Source organism: Poecile atricapillus, chromosome 38 (assembly GCF_030490865.1).
Source record: "Poecile atricapillus isolate bPoeAtr1 chromosome 38, bPoeAtr1.hap1, whole genome shotgun sequence".
NCBI classification, from domain to species: domain Eukaryota; kingdom Metazoa; phylum Chordata; class Aves; order Passeriformes; family Paridae; genus Poecile; species Poecile atricapillus.
In genome coordinates this window covers 45,777-70,737 of record NC_081286.1, presented here as the reverse complement: position 1 = coordinate 70,737, position 24,961 = coordinate 45,777, and the positions used below count along the sequence as shown (strand labels likewise).

The 24,961-nt window shown below is 41.3% G+C and overlaps 2 protein-coding genes across 5 annotated transcripts; both read right to left on the bottom strand.

Annotated features, from left to right (window-relative positions):
• Nucleotides 1-146: 146 nt before the first annotated feature.
• LOC131591207 (E3 ubiquitin-protein ligase FANCL-like) lies at nucleotides 147-5,167 on the bottom strand. Of its 2 annotated transcripts, XM_058861688.1 has the most exons (5): nucleotides 5,069-5,167; nucleotides 3,189-3,247; nucleotides 2,108-2,168; nucleotides 1,277-1,333; nucleotides 147-847 (listed from the first exon to the last, which is right to left on the bottom strand). In XM_058861688.1, the coding sequence occupies exons 1-5, from the start codon at nucleotides 5,165-5,167 to the stop codon at nucleotides 821-823; spliced, it is 303 nt and encodes a 100-aa protein (XP_058717671.1). In that variant the 3' UTR covers nucleotides 147-820. The 2 variants fall into 2 exon arrangements, with proteins under 2 accessions (XP_058717671.1, XP_058717670.1); XM_058861687.1 differs by having other exon boundaries at nucleotides 147-1,333.
• A 3,601-nt stretch (nucleotides 5,168-8,768) lies between these two features.
• On the bottom strand, nucleotides 8,769-24,331 carry LOC131591202 (kinetochore protein NDC80 homolog). Of its 3 annotated transcripts, none has more exons than XM_058861678.1 (17): nucleotides 24,156-24,328; nucleotides 21,461-21,678; nucleotides 20,932-21,018; nucleotides 20,047-20,170; nucleotides 19,754-19,926; nucleotides 18,484-18,586; nucleotides 17,656-17,745; nucleotides 16,313-16,406; nucleotides 15,070-15,176; nucleotides 14,118-14,262; nucleotides 13,715-13,920; nucleotides 12,487-12,639; nucleotides 12,130-12,219; nucleotides 11,532-11,624; nucleotides 9,953-10,083; nucleotides 9,332-9,434; nucleotides 8,769-9,066 (listed from the first exon to the last, which is right to left on the bottom strand). In XM_058861678.1, exons 2-17 carry the CDS (start codon nucleotides 21,559-21,561, stop codon nucleotides 8,944-8,946), a joined length of 1,923 nt encoding a protein of 640 aa, XP_058717661.1. In that variant the 5' UTR covers nucleotides 21,562-21,678; nucleotides 24,156-24,328; the 3' UTR covers nucleotides 8,769-8,943. The 3 variants fall into 3 exon arrangements, with proteins under 3 accessions (XP_058717661.1, XP_058717662.1, XP_058717663.1); XM_058861679.1 differs by lacking the exon at nucleotides 24,156-24,328 and adding an exon at nucleotides 22,736-22,850; XM_058861680.1 differs by lacking the exon at nucleotides 9,953-10,083 and having other exon boundaries at nucleotides 8,976-9,066; nucleotides 24,156-24,331.
• Nucleotides 24,332-24,961: the final 630 nt, after the last annotated feature.

The following is a 24,961-nucleotide window of genomic DNA, read 5'->3' as shown; positions in this document are numbered from 1 at the left end:
ATATGGATTAAAACAAGAGCGAACCAGGCATAAAACTTAAAAGGAATAAAGAAAGTTTATTGACAAACTACAAGAATAAGAACACCAGAATAAACTTTTAGAAAAAAAACCTTTTCATTTCTCACTGCCCATCATTCTTTTGTTCACATGACAACAGAGACAAAAACTTTAGAATTTTGATGGTTTAAACAATCTTAATTCTTTCTATAGTCTTTTCCTCAGTTTCTGTAGAGAAACAGAAGTTCCTTTCTGTTAATTTATGGAGTTTCTCACAAGAAAACTATTTTTGTTATAGTTTTCCGTTTCTCTGATATCAGCTGCCCAGAGCTGCTGTTATCAAAGCCCACCTGTCCTGGGTTAATTATGATGTTAAATTGTATCCCCATTCGTCCACCTAACCCAGAGACAGGTTTTATATTCTTAAAATTCCATCTGAGACTAAAAGTGAGTGGAGAAGAAGCACCGAGTCTGTTCTCAGAGGCTGTACTTGCTCCCCCCGCATCGGGAGTTTTGACTACAGCACAGACAGACAGACAGACAGACAGACACAGATTGCCTTGGCTTTCCAACTAGCCGGAGCAGAGAGGTCTTCCTGGACTGTTTTCTTTCCCTTTTTCTGAAACAAATCGAACCTGCTTTGGACTGGGGACTCGGGGGAGCACCGGGAGCTTGCACCCGTGGACTACCGGGAGCCCAGCCTGGGCAGTGGCATTTTCCAGCGCCAAAGGGACTGATAACAGAGCAAACACCCACAGGAAAGAGACCCTCTGAAGTTTGTCATCTCTTCTGAAGGGCGAGAGGTTTTGTAACTTGATATCATTCATTTTTGTGCTGGGTGGTGCTGTGCCTGTGAAATAAACAGGTTTTTTCCGCTTCTCTCAGAGAAATCTCTTCCTGAACCAGTTGGGGGAAAAGGGCCACGTGGGTTTGCTTCCCGGGGCGGGGGAAGCCCCACTGGAGGTTTTCTCCTAAATTTGCCCTAAACCAGACAATAACAGGAATTCCAAGAAAATCACTGTAAAGAGGATCTCTATACTGAGATCCCTCGCTGGGATTCTAAATTTTCTATAATACTCCAAATTCCAAAGAATACAGTCACTTAAATAAGATATTTATACAACTGTTACATGAACAGCATATATACAAAATCACTTCTTTTTATTAAAAAAAAAAAAAAAAAGCTATAAATCTATGGAACAGTAACCTGTAAAAACTGCAAGTGAAACCCAAAGCTCTAAGAGCCTCCCATGTCCCACACATATATTCTGCCACTCACCAAAACAGTCTTCAGTTCCACCACAAATCTGACAAGATCTGGGCAGCTCTGCAGCCTCTGGAGGAAAGAGAGGATTAGTTAATTTTCTGCAACTCGTAACTTCTGGTGGTTCAGCCCAACTCTTTTTCTGGTATTGTTAAACTAAACACAAAAAACCCCAAGTGTACACCACATGTTTACATTTTTCAGCTACAGAAGAGAACTTCCAGGAAACTTTCTGGAGAAGGAAACATCCCCTGGCATCACTCATTTATGTATTTATGAACCCACATCCATGAGATACAGTGTCTCAACCAACACCATGGCGAAGGTTCCTCCTTGGAATCAAAGCATTCCTTAGGACTCAAAGGCTGCTGTATCCTCACTCCAAAGCTTCCTTTGGGTACTCAGGTGTAATTTAGATCCCAAGAATGAACTGAGTCTATTAAAAATTAATGTGAATTCTCCCCTGTGCATTATGAACAACTTGTAAAGAAGTAAATACGTTAAAAAAAGAAGACAAAATCTGTTTCTAATTGAGAGAGTAAAGAAAAATTCCAGTAAAAATGTCATCAGTCATTTATTAAAAATTGTTCTAGCCTGATGTCAAAAAAATAAAAGACAAAAGTTTAATAAAAGTAAATATTCACTGAATTCCATCCATTTCTAATTATATTTACTTGCAAATCCGCATCCATTTGAAAAAAAACCATCCTGGCTCTACAATGAAAGGGAGGCTCTTTAGCCCTTTTAGAATAGGTGCACGAGCACAAGCTTTTCAGAATCCTTATAAACAAAGATTTAAGACTGTTTAATAATCATATTTAAATAAGTGGTTTTAAACTGGCATACCTGCTTTAAAATGTGCCGACATCCACGCAGGATCTTCTTCAGACGCCAGCTGCACTCTATCCTAGGCAAACAAGAGTTTTGTAGAGATTTTAAATTCACAGTACATGATTTTTAGAAGACAGCAGAAAGCCTTCTACACACAACAGCTTTTCTTGGAAAAAAACCAAAGGAACGAAACAATACTTCAGAACTGCTTTGAGTTTTGTGTTCAAAGTTACTTAAAACTTCCAAATGTCACTATGTCAAAGCCCATTAAAAATTAAGCATCCACCTGCAAAAGCCCTTTCTGTGCCAAAAACAACAACATAATTCTTGCAAGCAAGTGTGACTTCATAAAATCCACTAATATTTAAAAGTGATAAGCTGAAAATGTCAAAGTTACCTTTGTAATGCAGTTTTAATCACCCAACCTAGAATGTAATAAAGCTGTGGAATACCACATCTGCTCCCAGTTTGGAGCTGGCTGGCCCAGGCAGAACCATGGAATACAAACTTAAAGGCTCACCCATGTAGGTGCAGTGGCCCCTTTCATCCCACTTGCCACTGACTGCTGGGATAAACGGAAATAAGAACAAAGCTTTCAAGGAAAAGTTGGGTCATACCAATTAATACACAGAAACAGCAAACAGAAAATGAAGTTTAAAAGCTCTGTTATCCATCATTGCTTAAATTGCTCACCTAATTGCTTAAATTTACAGCTTTGCACTGAATTTTCTGTTTCTGAAATGGTCACATCTAAATGATCTATAAATATAAAGTGTATATAAAAATATAATTTTTTCCCCAGTACATTGCTTCATGTATGTAAATACAACCAATTAATTACAACATGTTTCAAAGTTAATTAACAACAAAATATTTTGATATAGGCGATGCTTATCGTCAGCATTCATTAACACTGGTGCTGTGCAATTTTATTGCAAGGTTAAGATGAAACCAGTGCAAATTAACCAGTGCAAATTACTTAATAACACTGATATTGGGAAAAAAAGGATAACTCATTTTCATATCCATTATTGCTTTTATCAAAATTAACTTTGTAACATCACACTTAGAAAGTGCTGTCATAAAAGTCTCTTACCTGGCACTTTTCAGTTGCAAATCCACCGGCAGCAGTAGCCTGATGTGGAAGTCTCCACCCTTGAAAAGAAGTATTTAGTTAACAGGAAGGTCAGAAAAGAAAAATATTAGACACTTGTGGGAACGATTCCCCATCAGATCAGCTACTAAGGAAAAACCTCTGTCTTTTCTCTCTTTCATGAATACTAATCAGAATCTCTTGCCTTAGGGATAAAAAGCAGCATGAGTGACAAGTACAAATAATGTTGATTTTAATTCTGAAGTTGAAATACTCTTGACCTTTAATTTACAATATTCAGCAAAAACTCTTCAGTACATCACATTTCATAAAGCAAACATAACACTTTTCAGGAGAAAAATAAACATTATCCAAATCTGGACAAGACCGAAACACATAATGTAATCCAAGTCATTCTGCTGTACATGGAAGTTTATCTTCAGCTCAAGTCAAAGTCAAAACAGATGCTTATCTAAGAAGTAACTACACTAAAAAGAACCTTGGGCACTGCTCCACAGCACATTGCATCAGCATTTTACAAACTGAAAACAAAAACAGCCCCAGGTACATAAATTTAACTTCTTTTCTTGTCAGTGCAATCTACATGCAGCGGCTTCTAAATCCCCCCTACTTGTATTTGCAGTCCTTACTGAGGCCCTCCTCCTACTTTCTTACGGGTTGATCAAATTAAAACTGAAATACAGAAAGTTGGTGAAGCCCCAAAGCATAGGGGACAGATAACTTACCTTAAAACTTTTATTCCAGACCCTATCCCAGCTCTGCACACCTTGAAGCTGGGAGTACTGGGTCTCCAGCACAAGCAAGGCATGGACACGCTGGAGTTAATCCAGGGAGGAGCTCTGAAGGTGGCCAAGAGCTCAAAGCATCTCCCATGCCAGGAAAGCCTGAGGGAGCTTGGACTGTTTAGCCTGGAGAAAAGAGGGACTGGGGAAGGACTAAAAAACGTACAGCCAGACCTGAGCGACACAAACCGACAGGCTAAGGTGACAGAAAGACAGGAAATGTCACCTGAATGGAATGAAAAATAACCCTAATTTATAGATAAGGGGGGGATCAGAGACTGGAACAGGCCATCTAAGAGGTTGCACAATCTCAACGCTTGCAGATGTTCACAACCCGACTGAAAATGGCCTAAAGCAACCTGCTGAAGGCAGAGGACCTCCAGAGGTTCCTTTCAGTCGCAATGTCAGCTACGTTTTTGACAATGCTAGGGGGCACAGCCCAGGTCTTTTGCCATCTCCTTAGAGGAGTAAAGCCCCGCGCTATTTCTAAATTAAAATACACCGTTCAGAGCTGTGTCTGTGTGATATTTTAAGGAGCCACAGCGGCACAGTGTCAGTGATGGCAAAGCTGGGTTGGGAGCATCCTCCTCACCCTGCCTCAGGCGCTGTTCTGCCCCCCCGCCCCGCGCTTTCCGCACCCCGAGGGACGATGCACCGCCTCAGCTGAAGTAAGTAAAGGAAATAAACCGCCTCACAAGTAAAGAAAAAGCAAACACCCGCCATCAGTCATTTACGTCCACTTTTACCACAGGCCACGAACGCGGGCACATTCAGCCTTGCCCCAAAACCACTTTCGTCAGCACAACTAACCCAGCCCAGAAGGCAGCAGGAAGCCATTCCCTGGGCAAACCCGCGGGACGGCGGCGGGATCCCTCAGGGCAGGGAAACGGCATTGCCCGACTCACATTCCCCGTGGCTCAGCCAGCAACTCCGGCAGAGCGGGGAGCGCTTCCCCCTCAGACCAGGCGCGACACGGCGGGAAGCGCTTCCCCCTCCCCAGACCCGGCAGGGCGGGAAGCAACCCCCCCCCTCCGCCTCGGAGTAAAGTCCGCCGGCCGAGGGGCGCCCGGGCTGCGGTACCTGGGCAGTGACAAAGCCCTCGTAGGCGGCGCCGCGGCGGTCCTGCGGCAGCAGCAGCGGCGGCGGGCAATGCCGGAGCAGAGCCCGCGCTCCCGCCATGTTCCCGCCCGCCGCCGCCGCCGCCGCCGCCGCCGCCGCCGCCGTTCGAAAGCGAGGCCCCGCCCCCGCCGGCGGGCGGCGCGCGCGCCCGAGGGCAAGGGAAGGGCGGGCTCTTGAGGGGCGGCGCGCGAGGCTGAGGCGGGCGCGCGCCTGAGGTGACGAGCGTGTCGCTGAGGGGAGGAGCGCGCCTGAGGAGGGGGTACGCCTGAGAGGAGGGTTGTGTCGCTTCGAGGAGCATCGCTGAGGCGGGGGGAGTGCGTGTCACTGAGGGCAGCGCACCCGAGGAAAAGAGCACTCCTGGGGGACCACACCTGAGGGGAGGGTTGTGTCGCTGAAGGGAGTACACCTGAGGAGGGGGAAGCGCACCTGAGGGGAGGAACGCCCTCGAGGGGTGAGGTGCGTGCCACTGAGGGGAGCGCACCTATGGAGAGGCGAAGGCCTGAGGGGAGAAGCGCGCTGCGCTGGGGGATGCGCACCCTCAGGGGAGGCGCGCGCGTCGCGAAGGCGGGAAACCCCGAGGGAGAGCCCCCGCGGCTTCCAGAGCTCCTGAGGGGCAGCTTCCATAGAACCCCGAGGAGCGGCGTCCAGAATCCCGAGGAGCGGCGTCCAGAATCCCGAGGAGCGGCGTCCAGAATCCCGAGGAGCGGCGTCCAGAATCCCGAGGAGCAGCCCTGTCTTCTCTCACAGCAAGGAGGGGCTCCCCTTACTCTGAGGAGCGTCTTTTCCAGAGCGCTGGAGGAGCACGGCTTCCCTAGAGCAGAGCCGGGGTTTCCTCGCTGTTTAGCACATCCTGAGGGGATGGACTGGATTTAAGGTAAGGACTTAGCTGTTACGTGCGGATAACTATTAAGTAAGGCTCCTAGTAGTCATCTGACTGTGTCATGCAGATTTTCGTGCCACCCAGGGCAAGGGGTTACTTGATTTATCCATTCTTTTCTAGGAGTCAGGGTTTCTTTTCTAGGAGTCAATGTTTCGTACCATAAGGGTTTCATACTTTGAGGGTTGTAATAGTTCCTCTGCCCGCTCACACAGGTGTTGGGATAAAAACCTTCCTTTCTTTTCTGGGTGGGTTGCTGCCAGGTCCTGGTAGCCAAAATCTGTGGGAAAGCCTGAGGAGAGAAACTTAAAACTTTGGGGTTTTTTGTGTTTGTTTTGGAAGGTATTACAACTTTTCACGTCACCATGATTTGCGGAATAAAAGGAACCCTATAACTCACAGAGTAGTTATAAGAGCAGGTATGAATTTATTCAGCGCTGAGGTGCATGGGGGATATCTCCTCCAAAAAGCATGCACACCTTTTTGATTGGGTTTTTCCTTTTTATCCTTTACAGAGCAGGTTTACACGATACGCCTAATACATATTCATTTCCTAACCCCGCCTATCTCCACTTTATATTATAATTAGCCCTGTGCCCCTTTTAGTCGTTTGTCTTTGCTTCTTGTTTGTGTATTCTAGCTCCTTATCTTATCTTGCAATCTGACTCTTTTCCTGTTCTTGTGGATTAGGTGTCAGGGTCTGGTTTTTGTCAGACCCCCCTTTCAAGCATTTTTCCTTAATCTTGATTTCTTTGTTTCAACCAAGACTGAGCAACATGCAAAACTAAATTTCTGCCCAAATAGTGTTTTCTTTAAGAAAGAAAACACTGTTTTTTCCCAATTAGATATATTTGAGCAAGACAACACAGTTTTTTGAAGATAGAAGTGACTTACCGCAGTCACCTAAGAGGTGTGTGGCACAAGCAACTGTACCTGTGGGACAGGAGATGGGTTGAAAGAGAAATGAAGAAAACCATACAAATGTTCACACCTGCAGTTAAATCCTATTCCCTTAGCTTGGGAGGCCCATTCAGGGATTGCATGGAATTAGAAGAGTCAAAAGCAGCGAAACCCTTTGCAGCTGTATGTTGTTGTAGAGGCGATTGGAAATATAATATAGAATGCACAAGGAGGCAATAGAGAGGTGAAAGAGTCCCAAGATTTGACATGTAAACTCATCACAGTAAGATTTTCAGGTATATGTGACACTACATATATATTCTCACCACTGTTTACCTTTTTCATATACCTTGGAAGTATCGTGATTTCCACACATCCAGGAAACTATCAGTGTATCTGAAAAAGAAAGATTCAGTTCTGTGCAAGAATGTTGCTTTACTCACCAGTTTATGCTCCAGAAAAGCTTGGACAATGCCAGATTGTTACCAATGCAAGAAACATTTTCTAAATACATGCACCATCAAGTTCAGCCCCTTTGTAGTTTGCTCCCCTGAAGCCGTTCCTGTGCCTTTCACTACCCAGCATATCTCACCATGAGCAGTTCATCCAATGTTTCATAGCAATTTGTATCCCTTGTGTTATCTATTAATTTAATTTTGACCAAAACATTTCTCCTCTTGAGCTGTTTTCGCTCAGTATGCATTGCACTAGAAATTACCTTATTTAATTGTGAAGTAGCTCTGGACTTTACCAGGTCCACTGATTATTTCTTAGTTGCATCAAGTGCAAAATTGGAGGCAGGAGTTTTTTATTTCTTTTTTTGGCCATGATTATCTGAGCCTCTGGCATTAAAAAAATGTCAAGTCCCTTTAGCCAAGTGCATTTATAGATGCATCTAAATAAAAATACAATAAGATCAGAGGCATTAAATATTTATCCTGGGGTGACTTTATGATACTGGTGTCCCCAAATGGCCTGGTTTATGTTGTATATTAAGTTCAGCACCTTTCAGGCTGGCTTTGAGAGCTAGGGAAGTTGACACTGCTGGAGGCTGATGGGAGTTTTTTCTCCTGGCCAATAACTGGCCATTTCTGAGAATTGACACTGGTTTTAACCATTGAAAAGTGAGATCAACCTGTGAACACCTACCTTAAGATGTAAACCCAGGAATTTCTGTCTCTCTTTGGTTTCCGGCTTCTGAAGAGGTGACAGGCTCCGGCTCAGCCTCCCAGAGGAGGTTTGAGTTACTCCCAGAGGTCTTTGAGTTAGTGATGTTAAACTCTTGCACCCCATTGGTGTTCTCCCCTGCCACTCCACCCTGCTACAGGTATCCCAGCTTCCCCCTCCCCTCTCCTTCCCTATAAATACCCCACTTTTTCCCCTGTTCGGGGAGCTGCTGTCACTGGCTCCCTTCACGGAGGGCCCTGCTATAATAAAGGCTGTTTCTCGGTGGCATGCCATACAGCTCTCTAGTCACCCTCTCTGCAGTCGCCTGCACGCTGCCGCTGAGCTGAGATCACTCGCCGGGCAGAGGACGTGCCTGTGCCCCTGGGCAGTCCTTTTCAGGACGGCTTCTTCAGGGTAGTCGCGGCACCCCTGCCATCGGCAGTGCCGCGGCACTGTTTCTTTTTCTAGACTATTTACAAGACTACTAGATAAGGAACAATCATCTTCTCCAAAGAGGTTTTGATTTTTTATTCATGTAAGAGGTGTCTCTGTGCACTTTCATAGGGAACTGAACAAGCAGGAGACAGACATTTTACATTTGGTCTTGTTAGTAAAACGAAGCTTGGAGAAGGATGTGAACTCTGTCATGCACGTGCCCATCATGTATACATGTGCTATTGCAAGTACAAAGTCTGAGCAAAGCATTTCTTCAGAAAATGCAAATATGGTTTTTATTTCTTTCATGTATTTGTGTCAACAAAAAAACATTCCTAACTACTTCCTTCCACTTCAAACCAGTTTCAGAGCTAAATACAGGTAGTATCCATCCTTTTAGAAGGCACCATACAAGAGCTTCAGAAATGCAACATCTTTATCTCCATCCTTCTAGTGATTAGAGACTTTCAGCCTTCTTTTTATAGCTGTCTAGGATGCTGGTCAGGTTCGACAATAGATCTTCAGACATGAATTCTTCATAGTCTCTGTGAATTTTCACATTCTGTTCATCAAGGTATTTCTAGAAAAGAGGTATAGAAAACTTTATTAGCTCTATCATGTATTGTCATGTATTTATCAGCTCTATCAGTATTGTACTGATTCTGCTAAAGCATTTTAAGCAGTCATGGCAGAGGTTACCTGATTTCAGTTAAACACTTCCCATGGACTCAGTGCAGCAGCTAAATAACTGATAGTTCCTTAGAAAGAGTAAGTTCTAATTTCCAAGTGTTTAACTGCAAATGTCTCTAGAGAGATTTAATTCTGGATATCAAATTTTAGCTTACCACTATAGATGCTATATGAGTAGCAACTGTTTCTATAAGATGATTCAAGTTAGCACCAATTTTTCTCTTCTCTTCTGTTGTTGTTAGCAGAACAACTTGATATCTAAAAGGGAAAGATACTCAGAAGGTCGTGTCCTAAATGCAAGACATCCTAACATTTAAAACAAACACTTCAAGTCTGATTTATCATCATATTTAGCCATACTTTTTTCTATTAGTGTTAATTTGAACCAAGTTAGAATATATTAATACTCAATTAAAAAAAAAAAAAAAAAAGCCTGTATTTTGCTAACTGATAAGAAACAATGTACCTTAAAGTCCAAATACTCTTTCCAGACTTTGAGGTATAAAATGTAAGTTTGGGAACTAATTTCTTTGCTACAACCAATTGTATATATATATATATATATAAAAAATTACATGGAAAACAGGAGTTTTGATACAGCAGACAAATATTCTAGCAAAATAGTGTTGAGGAGAAACACCTTTCAGTTGTTAACTTGTGAAATTGATACACTGAGATGGATACATGCTGAAACAACTTTATGTTACATTCAAGAGAATATCTTTATCCTTAAAAAACAAAATAAACAAGGCAAACACCGAAGTTACGAGTCTTACTGTCGCTGGAGATCATGCAATTCATTTGTGGCTTCACTGAGACCGTCATAGACACCACTCTCAAGTAACTGTTTATGCTTTTCTATTGATTCCTGTATATTTGCACGTTTTTGCTCTTCCTCTTCTATCTCCTATAGTCATAAGAGGAGAAAAAAATGGCATTGCTCGGGAATAATTTTAATTTTTTTTTCTTGTTTTTATTACCTGATTACATTCTAATGCTTGAATTCAAAATTCACACAAGTAACTCGAATTTCAGAACTGAAAAGAAGAAAACCCAAGGATATCCCTCCCAAACATAAAGTTTCAGCTATTTTCTGTATCATCCCCATCCCATAACAAGCCCAACCATCTCTTTATTCCTTTGACCATATTTAAAGGTCTGTGTTGCAGCTCGTTTCCCCTCACAGTTAAACTCCAAAGGTGTTGCTTAGATAGTCTATATAGCTTAGAAACGGCACATCATGAGCAACTCTCTCTAGGTTAAAAAAATACAACCACATTTGAGTGCGAAAACAGGCTTTTCCTTTTTGTCTGAGAGTGCAATTCCAAGCAATCGTCTCTTCAAGGAGAATGACACTGTTGATGCTACACACAAAACCAAACAAAATTCTGTCATCAACTCGACATGCAATTCTGGGAGATTACTGAAGCATCATCCTGAAAAAATAACTTTAATACTTAAGACTTACAAACAGCATTTTAAAAATCACAAGAGGAATTACATGACTGTCTTATAATAAACATCCAATGGCAACTGTATGTTTGACGAGTTTAACTTTAGAGAAAAGTATATGCAAGAGCACAGAGCAAAAGCTAAATTTCATGTGGTTTTGAAAAATAGAAACTAAATTAATTGTCCTTAGCCAACTCAGCAGGTATTAGCAGTGAAACAACCCTGTTTCACGGCTATAGCAAAAGGAGTTAGGATTTACAAGAGCATATCTGGTAAACACTGGCTTAGTTCAAAGAACATTTTTCTGCAGAGCACCTCAGCCCCAGCAAAACAGTGCTGTCAGAGAAGTTGGGAGGTACCAAAATAGCCACTCTGTTGTTAACAGAGGGCTGTGTTTTGTTGCTGAACTGCAAGTGGGGAAAAGGATAGGGACTGCTCCTGTGCTGGGAAAGGAACCTAAAGCAAGCAGCAGTTTGAGATCATTAAAACAATTTAACGTACTTTTGGCTAGCCAAAAGATTTCCTTATTTTCTACAGAGGCTGATTAAACGTGTTTACTAAAAAATATAAATGTATTTATTATATACAAATTAATTAGACATGGCAGATTCTGGTCAGATGATTGCTGCTGCTTTTATTAATGGATGCAGTAATTTAAGATTTCCAGGATCTGCTACAGTATCATGCCAGATTCTCTTACAAGGGAGTGAAAACTGATTCCGTTAAGGTAGCAGTCAAATAACTTTTCTGAAAAGAATGAAAAAATCCTGTAAGAGGAAGGGAAGAAGGCAAAGGCAGAAGCCCAAACAAAAATGCAACCCCCAAAACTTCTCTATAAACACGAAGGTTAAGGATAAGGGTATGATTAAGGATGACTTGTCATCAAGCTGTAAGAAGTTCTACCTTAAGCTTCTGCTGGTAAAGATCATCTAGCTTTTCAGCTTCTTCTGCCAGCATTTTCACACTGCGTTTCTTGTCCGCTAGCTCTATATTCACCTAGGATGAAAACGTAACCGAGGAAATATGGTTCAGAAAGAATTCCAACGTACAAATAGATGCCATCACAAACTATACCTGCTAGCTCCCAAAAAACAAAATAGGCTAGGCTGGGATACCAGCAAACCAAGGATTGCTAAAAATCGTCCTGATGACAATTTGTCAGTGATGGTAAGCCACACAATCGACTGGAATGGGCAACTTATTAAAAACAAATATTTCCAATATTTACGGTCAAATATACGTAACCTTGATAAACTTTAATTCAGGGAATAGACAATATTGCAACCAATGAAGTCCCCAATTCCTAGAAAAACTTTTAGGTTCCATCACAATTAAAGTTTTCTCACAGCTTCTCCCCCTCTACTTGTCCTCAGAAAAACCCCAATCAATTCAAAAATCCAACCCACCGCACCACACTTCACCCATGTAAAAGGTTGAATGAAAGCAGCAGATAAGGTTTTAGGGCTGGTGTTTTAGTCCTAATCTTCATTAGCCAACACACCTTTTCCAAAGCATCTTCCAAAGTAATTTTCCGTTGAGTAGCTTTAATGATTTCTTCCTCAGTCTCGTTGATGATCTCCATGAGGGGAACCTGTAATACACATACAAGAAGATCTGACAAATGCAATTTGCTTATTTGAACCAAGATGCACCCCAGTACAACTTTTCTTTCTATATTTTTTAGGCTACTGCATTCTCCAAACCCAAACATCTTTCATATACAACATCATTATAGTGACTCATCACACAAACTTCTCAACGACATTTCATTGTGAGACAGAGACCTTTCCAGCATTTTCAAAGAAACACATCCTTTTTGTGAGTGGTAACTAAAGCCTCCAGTGTTGACTCTGCTTACCTTGATCAGAGTTCCGTATTTGAGTAGGCAATTTGGTCCTTCGTCAGGATTAAACTGAATCTCGAAGTCGTGGCCTTTGGAATTCTTAGCAGTTACTGGAATTAATTTCAACTTTCGAGCCAGTTTATGATACTCTTCCAGTTGCTTATCAATCTGCTCAGAGGAGACAAGGGCAGAAATCATAGAAGAGATACAAGTGGAAAGCTTTGCAAGAAGCATTCATACAGTACTTTAAGAAGCATACATATAATACAGCCAGGTTTCTCAGGGTATGTGGCTGACACTGAACAGCTTCACCTGTGGTTTTCCAGATTCATCTGCCATAATTTTTCCTGCCTCAAGTTTTTGAGAATTAGCTGACAGGGAACTAAAAACATGCTGGAAAATAACACTAAACCAATGATCAGTCATCAGGTCAATATGCCTTCTCTCATTCATCTTGACAGGAAATGCCACACAGCCACACATCCTTATAACTAACTTGAGCATACCTCTAAACTAAGCTTATTAAATGCTCTAACTTCTAATTAATGAGTGCTATTTATATGCAAACAAAGTACTCAGGGGTTTTTTTTCCAGTTTTATGTGCTTCATACTTGTACAGAAGGATTTAAGTTAATACAAGTGCTTGATAAAGGGTAACCTTACCAAATATATTTGAAACTTTTTTCTTTAGTTCTCCAACTGGCAAAACAGAAGCTTTTAAATCCTATCACCTATAGGACTATATATTTTCATTCTGTTTGAAGGGATTGAACTTTGCCCTTAAAAGAAGTTACAACTTCTACACAAAGAACTAATCAAGCCCTAAATGCATGCAAAGCTATTGATTCAAATAATAGTTTTGCCTTGCTTCCTTGCTATGAAATATTAACATTAGTCTGAAATTTCTTGTGTTATCAAAGCAATGGCATGCTAATGTTATCAAAGCTCTTATCACTGCTATAGCAGTGAGAGCTGACAGTGATTCATATTCTAGCCACATCTCTTCTGGAGAAAAAAAAAAGAATACGCTTCCATTAAGTGCAAAACAGAAAAAAGGGGGGACAAAAAGAGAAACATCTTTCAGCGATAATGTAAACAGAGGCCATTCTTGTCAGTTTTATCTGGTTAGATACACATATGGTGGTGTTAGATTATATAGGAAATAAACTATCAAGACTCCAATTTGAAGCTTATATGATGACAACTGACAGCCACCTCTGAGTGTAGTGTGGTTTTCACATACCGCCTCTTTATTCCTAGCATATTTTATCTCTTCATTCCACAGCAGATGCTCTTCTGCTTCTAGTTCCTTGGTCAGCTTGTTAATGGTTTGCTGCAGCTCATTTCTCTCGTGATTTACTCTCTCAATGTCCACAGCTGAGTACTTTTGGTTATCTAAGACATGCTGGAGCCGGGCATTCTCCTGCTTCATTGCTTCTACTTCCATTTCTAAGCTCACAAAACATTTGTGAAATGGACATGAAAGAACTATTAGACAAAAAGTATCTTTATTAGCAATCCATACTGGAAAGCTTATTTGTAGCATCATCCTACTCCAAGGATCAACCTCTGTCCTCAAGCTAAGAGCTACAACCTGAAGACTGTTTCTAGCTACACTGTCCTGACTGTGATCAAGGCCTCCTTACCTGCTGTCTCAACTTCACTGTTAACACTTTCCAGCTTTTGATCAAGGACAGCTACATGAGATTCCAGGCTAGCCAAATAAGCCTGGTATTTCTGGACGTCTCCTTCAAGAGATGATTTCACTTTTCGTAGTGTTACTCTACGATCCTAGGAAATGGATGAGAAGAACAACCACTCTTAGATGAATATAAAATAATGGCTTCACGTTCCAGACAAGACAGTAGAATAATTGGTCAATATCAATAGCACAAATATAAAACTAAAGAACTTTAACAATTTTTTTAGCCCTGTGAGAGCTGAGTCAAGTCAAGCACCTTTAAAATAACAGCTAAGAAGCCTGAAAAGATTCTTGCATTGCAGCATTACGTCTGTCATTTGCATCAGACACTGCACTTAGAAAATTCTTACTACAGTAGTTCACAACTAAACTCTAATAATATATGGAAGGCAGATAAAACTAGGGCATGGAAAGCCAGGAATAAACCCAGCACATTTTGCACAGCAAGAGTTTTAATTTGCCACCTGCACAGGCACTAACCCATTTTTAAGCTCGTGATGCATTAAAAGCAGAATCCAGCTTTTAAAGCAAAATATTTTCCATAAAATATATTGTTACCACTGAATCCCACGCCTCATACCAACACATTTGGAAAAAATAATCTTGAAAGTTATATTAAAAAAAAGAGGTTCAAGTATTTTATTAATATTTCAGTCAATACAAGACCTTATTATCTGGAAACATCTGCACATTATCAAACAAATAGTCACTGAACACTCCACAGAAAAAGCCTTGTTCTACAATGGTATAAAGTCTGTAAAAACCTGGCCTAATTAAAAACTTAAAGCACTGAAAATAATTTTCCATTTGTTATGTATTGTAAGTATCTTCATTCAGAAACGGTCAATAATATAAAGTTCAACTCCACCATAAAAACAGAGACACAATTTACTAACTGGCTCGCTTTCCTTCTCTTTTTCTAGTCTTGCAATCTCTTCTTGAAGTCTTCTGTTCTCAGCTTCTAAACTTTCCATCCGGGCTTGATCTACATTAAATAAATCCTCTGTAGGAGAGAGAAGAAAGTGGGGTTACAAATTAATCTCACTAATATCACCACCTATTTTGAGTATCTGAACTTAAGCTTCAGCACAGTAAGCACCCATGATCCGCACAATTATTTTACACTGAAGAAGTAACTGCAACACCCCAAGAACTTATCAGAAAAACCCTTCCTTCAAATGCAACTAGGCAAAAACCCCAAAACAAACAAGAAGAGAAATGGGTTTCTCAGTCTTCATGACAAAAAGATTTCAAAGTCACTCCCAAGGGGTAAGAGTTTCCAAACTCTCGTACAGCCCAAACCACAAGAGAGTATACAAGGCAGACTACCTTGTGAAGTTAGAACAGATCAAACTTATTTAACAACCTCTTTCTTATCCATACACTTCCTTGCTTCTTGAGACATCTTTTCCCTTACTTCACTTGGCTTTGCCAAAGAATGGGATGATTATTTCTTCCTAATATCCAGTGACAGCGTGGTAGCTTGTTTCCTCTCCAACTGATGGCTCCAGTTTGCAAACAAAGGGCCCTTAGTCTGGCTTTTCATAGGAAATCAAAGAAAGTAAGCAACACTTTTCTTCCTTGTTCTCACATTCTGTTTGTATTTTTGTAGGTGGTGAGTGAGTAAAAAAAACCTAATAATTTTCCACCACCTGAAGACAAACACAGGTACAGCTGAATCATACACAAGAACCCTCACAACAGAGTTTGAAACTTGCAGACTGTTTCCAGAGCTTTCAAAAGATGAACTTTCTTAGTGATCAGGTGTGCATCCTCTGATAATCCTCCTTTTTCTTGATTTTTAATTGTTAGCTTTGCCATAAACAAGACATAAATGTGACATGAACAAGAGTCATCTGCATAGATGGGAGTTTGCATCTGAAGAATTGTACACTGGTTTTCTGTGACAAACCATTAAAAAAACAGGTGACACAGCTACAGCTGATAGTAGATCATGACCTATCCATCTGTACTGGTAAAAAATATATAAAAAAGAGAGCATTAAAAGTTGAAGTAACCAAAACGTACTTAGGAATTCGAGATTCCCTTAGATCACTTCCACTTGTAAACCAAACAAACTGATGTTAGGAGAAAAACCAGTAACACAATTGAATACTTAATTAAAACTCAAAAACTTACTTAGTTTTGACTGCACTTCAGCATCCAACTCTTCAAAGGTATCTCTCCCTTGCATGAAAAGATCATAGCACTTCACACAGTAGTCCATGAAAAGCTGAAAACAATTTAAAAATCTGTCATTTCAACAATTCCAAGGCCTGTAAAATATCTGGGTAGTCTAAAGCTACTCAGTCACTGGAATTAAGCAGACACCAAAATATCTTTCAATGCTTTGATTGTACTTTTGTAAAATTAAACATTTTTCTTTCCTTTGAGCAAAGAATGTCAACAGATTATATTCAGACAGAAGGAGGCACCTATAATTCACCGTATGAAAGGTCTAGAAATTCTGTATATTTCTGTAATATTTAACAAGGATTGAAGGTACCATATTTAAGACTTTTTCATCCTGACGGATATGATTCTCTCAGGCTAGTTTATGGAAACCGGAGATCTGTTTAACAGATCTCTTGAGTAAATATGACCGTTAAAATTCAGATCTGCAGATGTCAAAGAACTAGTCTAGAATTAACGAAAGCTTACCCAAAAAGAATCTGCTAGACACTGTTACAGATGTTTCAGAAGCAATTACACCAATATTGTGAATTCTGTATCAACGTATATGCATAAGTGTCAGTGTTGAAGAACATTTTGAATTTAAAAACATTTTTACTTGCCAACCATCAGGTTGTAGCCTTAGTCCAAAATTATGATTTAACTTGCTTTTTGCAATTTTCTAATTAAATGTTTAGCTTATAATGTGACCCCTTCCAAACACCTGTTGTGTGTTAACACCGAGTTCAATCTGAGTAGTACTAAAAATCAATGATACATTGAAAAGAAACCAAGCTGCTGGATTTTTAAGACCCTGAATTACATTGCCACCCTATTTTGTGGCTCAGAAATAAAACTTTATAATCCATTTTTACGTAGTTAACTGACTAGATACTGGCAGGAGCCACTATATTTAGAATTAAGTCACTGTCTTTACACTGCACTGCTGTGAACTTCAGAAGTCTCGAGTGCTACAGCAAAACATACCAGAAACTCTATTAAAACAATAAGCAGCATGATTCCCTTTCTCCACAAAGGAGAACTGAAACAGTAGGTGCTTGGAGAATAAGGCATTTCTGTTTAATACCCAGTCTTCACCAACAGACTGGCCATGATGCCTGCTCAGGAAACAGATGATCAGGCTTTTTATATAATGCTACTCTACTTCCTAGAAAGTGTTGTGAATAAAAAAGGGAACAGAATCTCTAAGTACATGACACAGCAACCTAAACTGTATTTAAATTGTGTTGCTACAGCACATGGCAAAATTTAGTTGAGCAATTCTGATTCTAATTCCCTTGTTATGGTACCTTACGATGTACAATTCCATCATCCGTCTCTCCTCCCCAGGCCTGTTCATCATCATACGATGGTGGGTTTTCCCTGAACGCGTGGTACAGCTGAAAAGCAGAGGTGCACACTCAAAGAGCGAACGTGGAGACATCCATTCGTTTTCATATTGGTTTCATAAGAAGCAAAGTAACACCGGATTAGGATTTCAGCAAGCAGGTTGGAATGAGCCTGTGTTGAGTTGACTAAACACGCAGGCAAAGAGGCATGAACTGGACAGTCAACACTGGCAAATTGTCTCGTGTCTTTTCAGCAAAAAAGGACAAGGATGTTCATGGGTGCTTAGGTCAGCAGTGGTGAACTTCTGTCACAGATTCCAAATTTTGCTCAGACTTGAGCTGGCAGCAGCAACAATTACCACAACGAAAAAACTCAAATAAAACCAAAATTAAATCAAAACACCCCACCCAAACACAAAACTTGCCACTCTGTATAAGAATTACAGGACATTTGAATAATTTCAGTTGAAAATTACATCCTTGGATTTCAGATTTAGGAGAGAATGGTAGATGTCACAACATTTGCACTGAAGATAGATGTTCTATTCAATGATTGTACCCATTAACTTTCCATGTTTAATGTATGCATAAGTCAGTGTTTCCCCACCTTTCTTTTATACTTTAGTTTATCCAGTGCATACATTTAAAGAAAAAAATATCACAATATAACATGAAAAGCTCACTTTAAAAGTTACTAAAACGTAAGGCTGAGGGTCAGCTCCCAGATTACAGCTAAGAACACCCAACTTTTTCTTTACCTATATGTTAAAGAGATTTGTTTAACGTTACCTTGATACAATCAATTAACCAAACCAAAGCTGCCACAACCTGAGGCCAGGTGTGTGGTGCACCCACGGTACGCATGGAGCTTTTTGACAGAGCAAAGGGGTACCTATAAGGCCAAAGAAGATAGATTTTTAATAGCTGTGGCACACAGTGACCAAAACAAACCAGCATATTTGGAAAATAAAGCAGCACGTTTTTATATGTGGATGAAAGCACAGAAGGAAGAGCAAACTCAATTGCACTTTATACTGTACTTCAAAGGAAATTAAGTTCTTACAGCACTATTTTATTAAATTTTTGTGGGTTTCTCATTTTGTGATTCGTAGAATATCTTGATTTGAAAAAGATCGCTCAGGATCAACAAACTCAACTCCCTGCTCCTCGTCAGACTGCCTACAACTAAACCATATGATCAAGAGCGTCATCCAGATGCTCCCAAAAGACAACCTCAAGTGAGTTGTCAGAATTAGTAATTTTATCCAAAATGACACTCTTGGTGCAGCAGTGTAATCCTTTTCAACGCTAGGTCAGCAGTATCAAATGTTACAGATCAAAGCAAAATTTTATTAAAATGCCGAGAAGTGAAAAAAACCAGATTTACACCTACGTTTAAGGAGCCCTGGCACTTTCACACCATCACGGATTCAAATCTACAGGAGTAAAATAGACTTTTTTTTTTTTTAATGAGATTGAAAATTCACAATTAACAATAGGCAGAGGGTTTTCTTTCTGGGAAAGTGTTGGGGCATTAATAATTTCAAACACTGAACAAATTCAGCAATAAACCACTCAGCTACTTAGCGTTTTATCACCTCAACAGTCATTTTTGTTATTTCCACATTCTGCTTTCAAAGCAGAATAAGTGTAATTGCAGGAAAACATACTTTAAACTAAATTGACTTGATCCAAAAATTCTGGAAATTTTAGTTGTTAGACTCTAACAGAATGAACAGAAAGGTTTGTCAAGAAGAATTCTGTCCTACCTTTCAAATTTTTATACAAATAATCAATTAAATTTAATGTTACAAAGCAAGATTCCAAGAGCTTATAGTTCTGCAGGTTTAAATATAAAGTGTACAGTAGACTCTGAAAATCAGCAAGTAAACCTAGAGCTGAACAAAAGTGAAACAAAACTATCACAACATTGTACTTTTAGAGTCTCATCTGAATTAAAAAACCTACCCATTCTCCCCAACTATCAATGCGGAATTCTTAGCTTTTAAATTTCTAGCCATATCTATTCAGCCCAGGAGAATAACAATAATAATCTTACCCAAGGTCTTTAAAAACTTTGGGAATTTCCTCCTCAAATTTTGAGTCAGGCAGCTCATAAGAAGGGCAGAGGAATCTATAGAGAAAGGTGAAGATCTTTAAAAAGTCCTTAACTGACGGAGATTGTAGAGATTTCATGGAAACATTGTGGCCATAAGCATTCTCAAGGAGGAACTGTGCAAAAGAAACACAGAATACCAGTCACTAAATAAAGCTTAAGAGTTGAAACCAAGAGAAAGTTATGAATATATTTTACACCTCATAACATAAGTGCAGAAGGAGTTAATATGTTACCTCATAAAGCTTCTTGATACATTGTTGGATGAATGTTTTGTCATGAAGGGGCCTGGGATCCTTTATCTTTTCTGTCCCAAACACACCGTGCTGGCTGCTGTGGGACCCTCCAGCCCCACTCGCTCTAAGGACAGACAGCAAACACAGGTCTTGTGACAATACATAGAAAGGAGAACACTCTTCATGTTTAAGTCACAGCACGAATGCTATGTTGATATTTTCTTTGCATTTGTTATACAAAGTGATACTTGAAGTTTTCTCTTCATTTAAGGTGATTGGATAAACATCATCGACGTGGAAGCCACAATGCCACGTGTGCAACAAAGGGATTACTGCATCCTAGATGAATAATGTCATCGTTTTACTGAAAGAAATAAACTCTTAGAGAGCAGAAAACAAACCCAAAGATGAAGAAATCATGTTGGTGACTGTGAATAAAGACCAAAATATTTAAGGACTATTTAAAAGGAATAGACTCCTGCAGCATTGGGGGTCCTATGAAAGAAGATACCCACAACACAGAAAGTCATGAGCTAAGCAGAAAGATTTTAGATTTTCGGAAGGTTGGTACCTCAGAGAGAAGAAATTAATGCAGAGTATACTTTAGATGTCATTCTTCCTTAAACAAAAAAATGTAATGGGATACTCTTAAGGTCTGCAGTGCACGTCATTCCCAAAAGAAAAAAAAAAAGCTCCCAAAGCAATTCCTGCTCCACAGCATTATTGTTTATTGATCAAGGACTGGAGGAAGGCAGAACTGAAGGTCTGCTTGCCTCGGATCCATTATTCCCTATAACAAAAACCGGTCAAGAAAGAAAAATTCCAAAATTATATAGGACCATTTTTGTTTTAATATACAGTGCAGAGAACAAAACCTGTACATACGTGTTCCCAGAACAGCTGGCTTTTCCTTCTGAAGCTCCAGATGTAGCTTTGCTCATGGTCCGCTTCCCAAGGGTGCCTCTGTCCTTCCTTAGGAATAGAGAGAAGGATTCAAGTGACTGTTTCTACCAATTCATCTCTTGCTTTTACAAGAACTATACATGCACTCATATATTCCTCAACACCTTCATCACAGCAACATCTTAGAAAGGTCAGCTCATGCACCCAGCCATCTCCTAAGCAACACGTAACAAAGGGTTACCATTTGAAACATGACACAGGTATACAAAAAGGTTAAAGCAAGTAGTGTTGCAAAACTGGAGCACTTGTGCAAACACCCTTGGCTGTAAGGAGACTTCTCACCGTTTCAGTTTTTTTTTTTCTCAGTTTTTTTTTTTCTCAGTTGCTACTCCCACACACTATGATAAATCTCTTCATAGAATTTCTATTATAATTTCTATTATCATAGAATTCTTCTATATAGAATTAGTTCTATATAATTATTTTTAGCAATCTGACAGGCAAGACTTACATCTGAGGTGTTTGAAGACCCATCTTGTTGCTGTCCTCCACTCTCAGTGCCATCATAGATTGTTGGCTGCTGCTTCCAGCAATACTTGAGCTTCGCCTCATTGTGACTGCTGTAAATCCCTCAGTGTTCCAGCAGTGTCAGAAAATACAGGGTCTAAGGGTATTTTGTGTTCTAAATGCCACAATGATTTCCCAAAAGCTCAGAATAAAGAAGTAGACCTGTACATTGGATCAAAAAAAAGATTGATTATGTTAGACCCCAGAAATATGTAAGAGCAGCCACAGTCTTTTAAATCAACTGGTTTATTGATGAAAGAGTCAGTGGTTACTCCAAACCTACTGTTTTGCCTTTCTTTCTGTTTGGTCACTTCCAACCCCCAGGTTCCAAAAGCAAAAGAGCTTGAGAAATTTTTCAGTTCAGTCCACTGGGAAAAAGGCCACACTACCACGAGTACACAAGTACTGCTTACAGCACTTCAGCCATACATCAGCTCCTGAGCTGCTCAGTCTGAGCCTACCAATTCATTTGCAACTGATCCCCCAGCATCACAGCACAATCACTGGAAAACCTGTTCTGAGGTAATATTATGGCTGTCTTCAGACTATGCATGCAGATATAAATCAAAGTGGAATATTAGTCCCCACAGTGGCATTAAGGTGGAATTTGAAGTAAACAGAATTAATTCAGGAAAACAGTGCCAGCTTTCTGTTGGAGTCTGGGATACAAAGTGTGTACCCTTGTTTCCGATACTTAGTTCGAAGATCCAGAAAAACACTGAATTTCATGTAACATGAAATTCATGAGCATGTTTTCATGGTGATACATGAAAACAGCTGTTAAAATTAGATAGAAAAAGCTAAAAGTGTAAGTGTGTAGATTAGAAAGTTTTCTTAAATCACTGGGTGAAAAAGTTAGTTTAGAGAGCAGAAGGCAAGATGGAGGATTTAGGGTGTTGTCTCTTGTCCTTTCTTCTTCATGTTCTTCTCCTAGAGGTTTTTGGGTAATAGTAAGTGATTGGACAGAAAATGCCGCAGTGTAGCACAAAGGTGAAGGGTCATTGGGTCATTAAGAGAAATAATATACGTGTCTATTATTAATTGAGTAAAAATAGGTATAAAGAGAAAAGAACCGTGTAGTTCAGGGCCATTTTGTGCTGTCAGGCACGGGATGAGCCACAAGGCCTTGTTGTACCAGCAGAAGAAAGAAATGTACCAGATTGCAAAGATATAACCTTGTGCAGTCAGTCTGGAGAGACCTGCCAAGTTTTGTGCTGACCTTCCAATAAACACGAGAAACAAGATTCTGACGAGCTGGGGAGTTTTCATCAAATCACAAGAGCTGAGATAAGCAGAGCTCCCCATAAGGGAGGATCCCAAAAGAATTCAGTCCAAAGGAGGCTGAGAAATCCAGGAAGAGAGAGGAAAATACAGAAGAGATGCAGCAGAATCAGAGAAACAGAAAAAGGATTTTTTAGAGAAAAGTTAGAACCTCTGTAGAGGGCAGAAAGTGTATCTCATTTGTGGGATAGGCTTAAATGACTGAATTATAACTAAGAAAAGCCCCCTCCACTACAAACATTACCAAAACACATTATTAGTATAAACTGTTGCTTCATTTTACTTCCAGTTACACTGCTCACAAACCACAACAGAAGTCTAGCTCTCGAGCTCAACTCACAGGGCAGCATATTCATGAGTTCACTGTGGCTGGGGAAGAAGCTGCATTAGTCCATTATTTTAACTGGGACCAACCACAAAAAGATTGAATTTTCACAAACATAGCAAGTGATTAGCTTCTAGTATAACAGAATCAATGAGGCTGGAAAAGACCTGTGAGATCCTCTAGTCCCACTTATGAGCAATCACCACCTTGTAAGCTAGACCACAGCTCTAAGTGCTACATCCAGCCTTTCCTTAAACACCTCCAGGGACACTGACTCCACCAACATGCCGGGCAGGTGCGGTGATTGCTGAAGCAAGCTCACAGCAGACCATTCCAGTGTACAATCGCCTTTTCTGTGGAGCAATTCCTCCAGCTGTCCCACCAAAGCCTGGCACAGTTTGAGCCCGTGTCCTGTCGCTCGTTGCCTGGGAGAAGAGGCCGACCCCCATCTGGCTACAGCCTCCTCTCAGGTGTTTCCAGAATGATGAGGTTGCCCAGAGCCTCCTTTTCACCAGGAGGTGAAACAACCCCAGCTCCCTCAGCCACTTCTCATGGGACTTGTGCTCCAGAGCCTTCCCCAGCTCCGCTGCCCTTCTCTGGACACGCTCCAGCCCCTCCGTGTCCTTCTTGAACTGAGGGGCCCAGAACTGGACACAGCACTGAGGCGCGGCCTCACCAGCGCCGCGTACCAGGATTGTCACTGCCCTGCTCCTGCTGGCCACGCTGCTGCTGCCATTAGCCAGCCCGCTGTAAGAGCAGAGCTGCAGCAGAGATGGAAGAGCAGTTTGCCAGAGCCAGCACGCCAGCAGGATAAAAAAGAGAAGAGCGCAGGAGCGCGGCCGAGCCGGGGGCAGCTCCGCCCTCTCGCCCTGAGAGCGCGTCTAAACCGTACCGAGGGCGACCGGGGCACTCAGCAGCGAGGCCAGCCCGGGACTCCCCACCACTACCACCGCCGCCGCACGGACATTTGTCCCGGTGCTTGAGGATGTTGGTGTTGCTGCCGCTCCCCTCCCGCTCCTCGCCCTGCCCTTACCGCCAGCGCCGCCGCCCGCTCGCCATTTCAAATCCGCCCGCCCGGACGTCCCTCAGAGCGTCCCACGGAACTGCCTCATGGAGGGGCCGCGGGCGGAGCAGCGCCCAGAGGAGGGAACGGAGGGGACGAGGGAACGGAGGGGACGACGAGGGAACGGAGGGGAGGACGAGGGAACGGAGGAGAGGAGGAGCGAACGGAGGAGAGGAGGAGTGAACGGAGGAGAGGAGGAGCTGAAGCCCCGGAAGTGCTCAGGGACGGGCCATGGCCGTACAGCGACATGGCGGCGCCCGCGGTGAGTGTTTGCCAGGCGCTGCCGGGCCACGGCGAACCCCGGGCTTTTCTCCAGCCGCCGAGAGTTTTCCTGGAGAAAACCCAGCCCCGAGCTCTCGGTCCCTGTGTGCCCTCGGGGATGGGAGTCGGCGCCTGGCCTCAGCCGCGCTGGGGCTGCGGCTGCCCCTGCCCTTGTGCCTATATTGCTGCTCCCGGGTGCCGTCATAGTGATCCATGTCTCTAGGTATATGTGTGTGTGTAGATACAGTGTGTGCATGTGTACATAGTGAGTATGTATGCACACGTGTGTGTTTATATGTGAATATGTATAGCGTATGTGTATATATAGTGTGTGCATATATGTAGTTTATAGTCTATAGTGTGCAGATGTATGTAGTCTATGTAGCATGTGTGTAACATATGTAGTAAAGATATGTAGTGTAAATGCATATATATGTGGTGTATATACAGTGTATAGATATACACAGGTATCATATAGTCTTAGACGTAATTGGAGTGTCATAGGGCTGTTTTCT

Excerpts from the sequence above, each read along its gene's own strand:
- LOC131591207 (XM_058861687.1), bottom strand. The coding sequence starts at position 5,167 with ATGGCGGGAGCGCGGGCTCTGCTCCGGCATTGCCCGCCGCCGCTGCTG. Across the intron at positions 2,169-3,188 it reads TTGCAACTGAAAAGTGCCAG|GATAGAGTGCAGCTGGCGTC; the intron begins GTAAGAGACTTT and ends TTGTTTGCCTAG. Across the intron at positions 1,334-2,107 it reads GTCGGCACATTTTAAAGCAG|AGGCTGCAGAGCTGCCCAGA; the intron begins GTATGCCAGTTT and ends TCTTTCCTCCAG.
- LOC131591202 (XM_058861678.1), bottom strand. The coding sequence starts at position 21,561 with ATGAGGCGAAGCTCAAGTATTGCTGGAAGCAGCAGCCAACAATCTATG. Across the intron at positions 19,927-20,046 it reads GTATCAAGAAGCTTTATGAG|TTCCTCCTTGAGAATGCTTA; the intron begins GTAACATATTAA and ends TCTTTTGCACAG. Across the intron at positions 18,587-19,753 it reads AAAGTTTTTAAAGACCTTGG|GTACCCCTTTGCTCTGTCAA; the intron begins GTAAGATTATTA and ends TTGGCCTTATAG.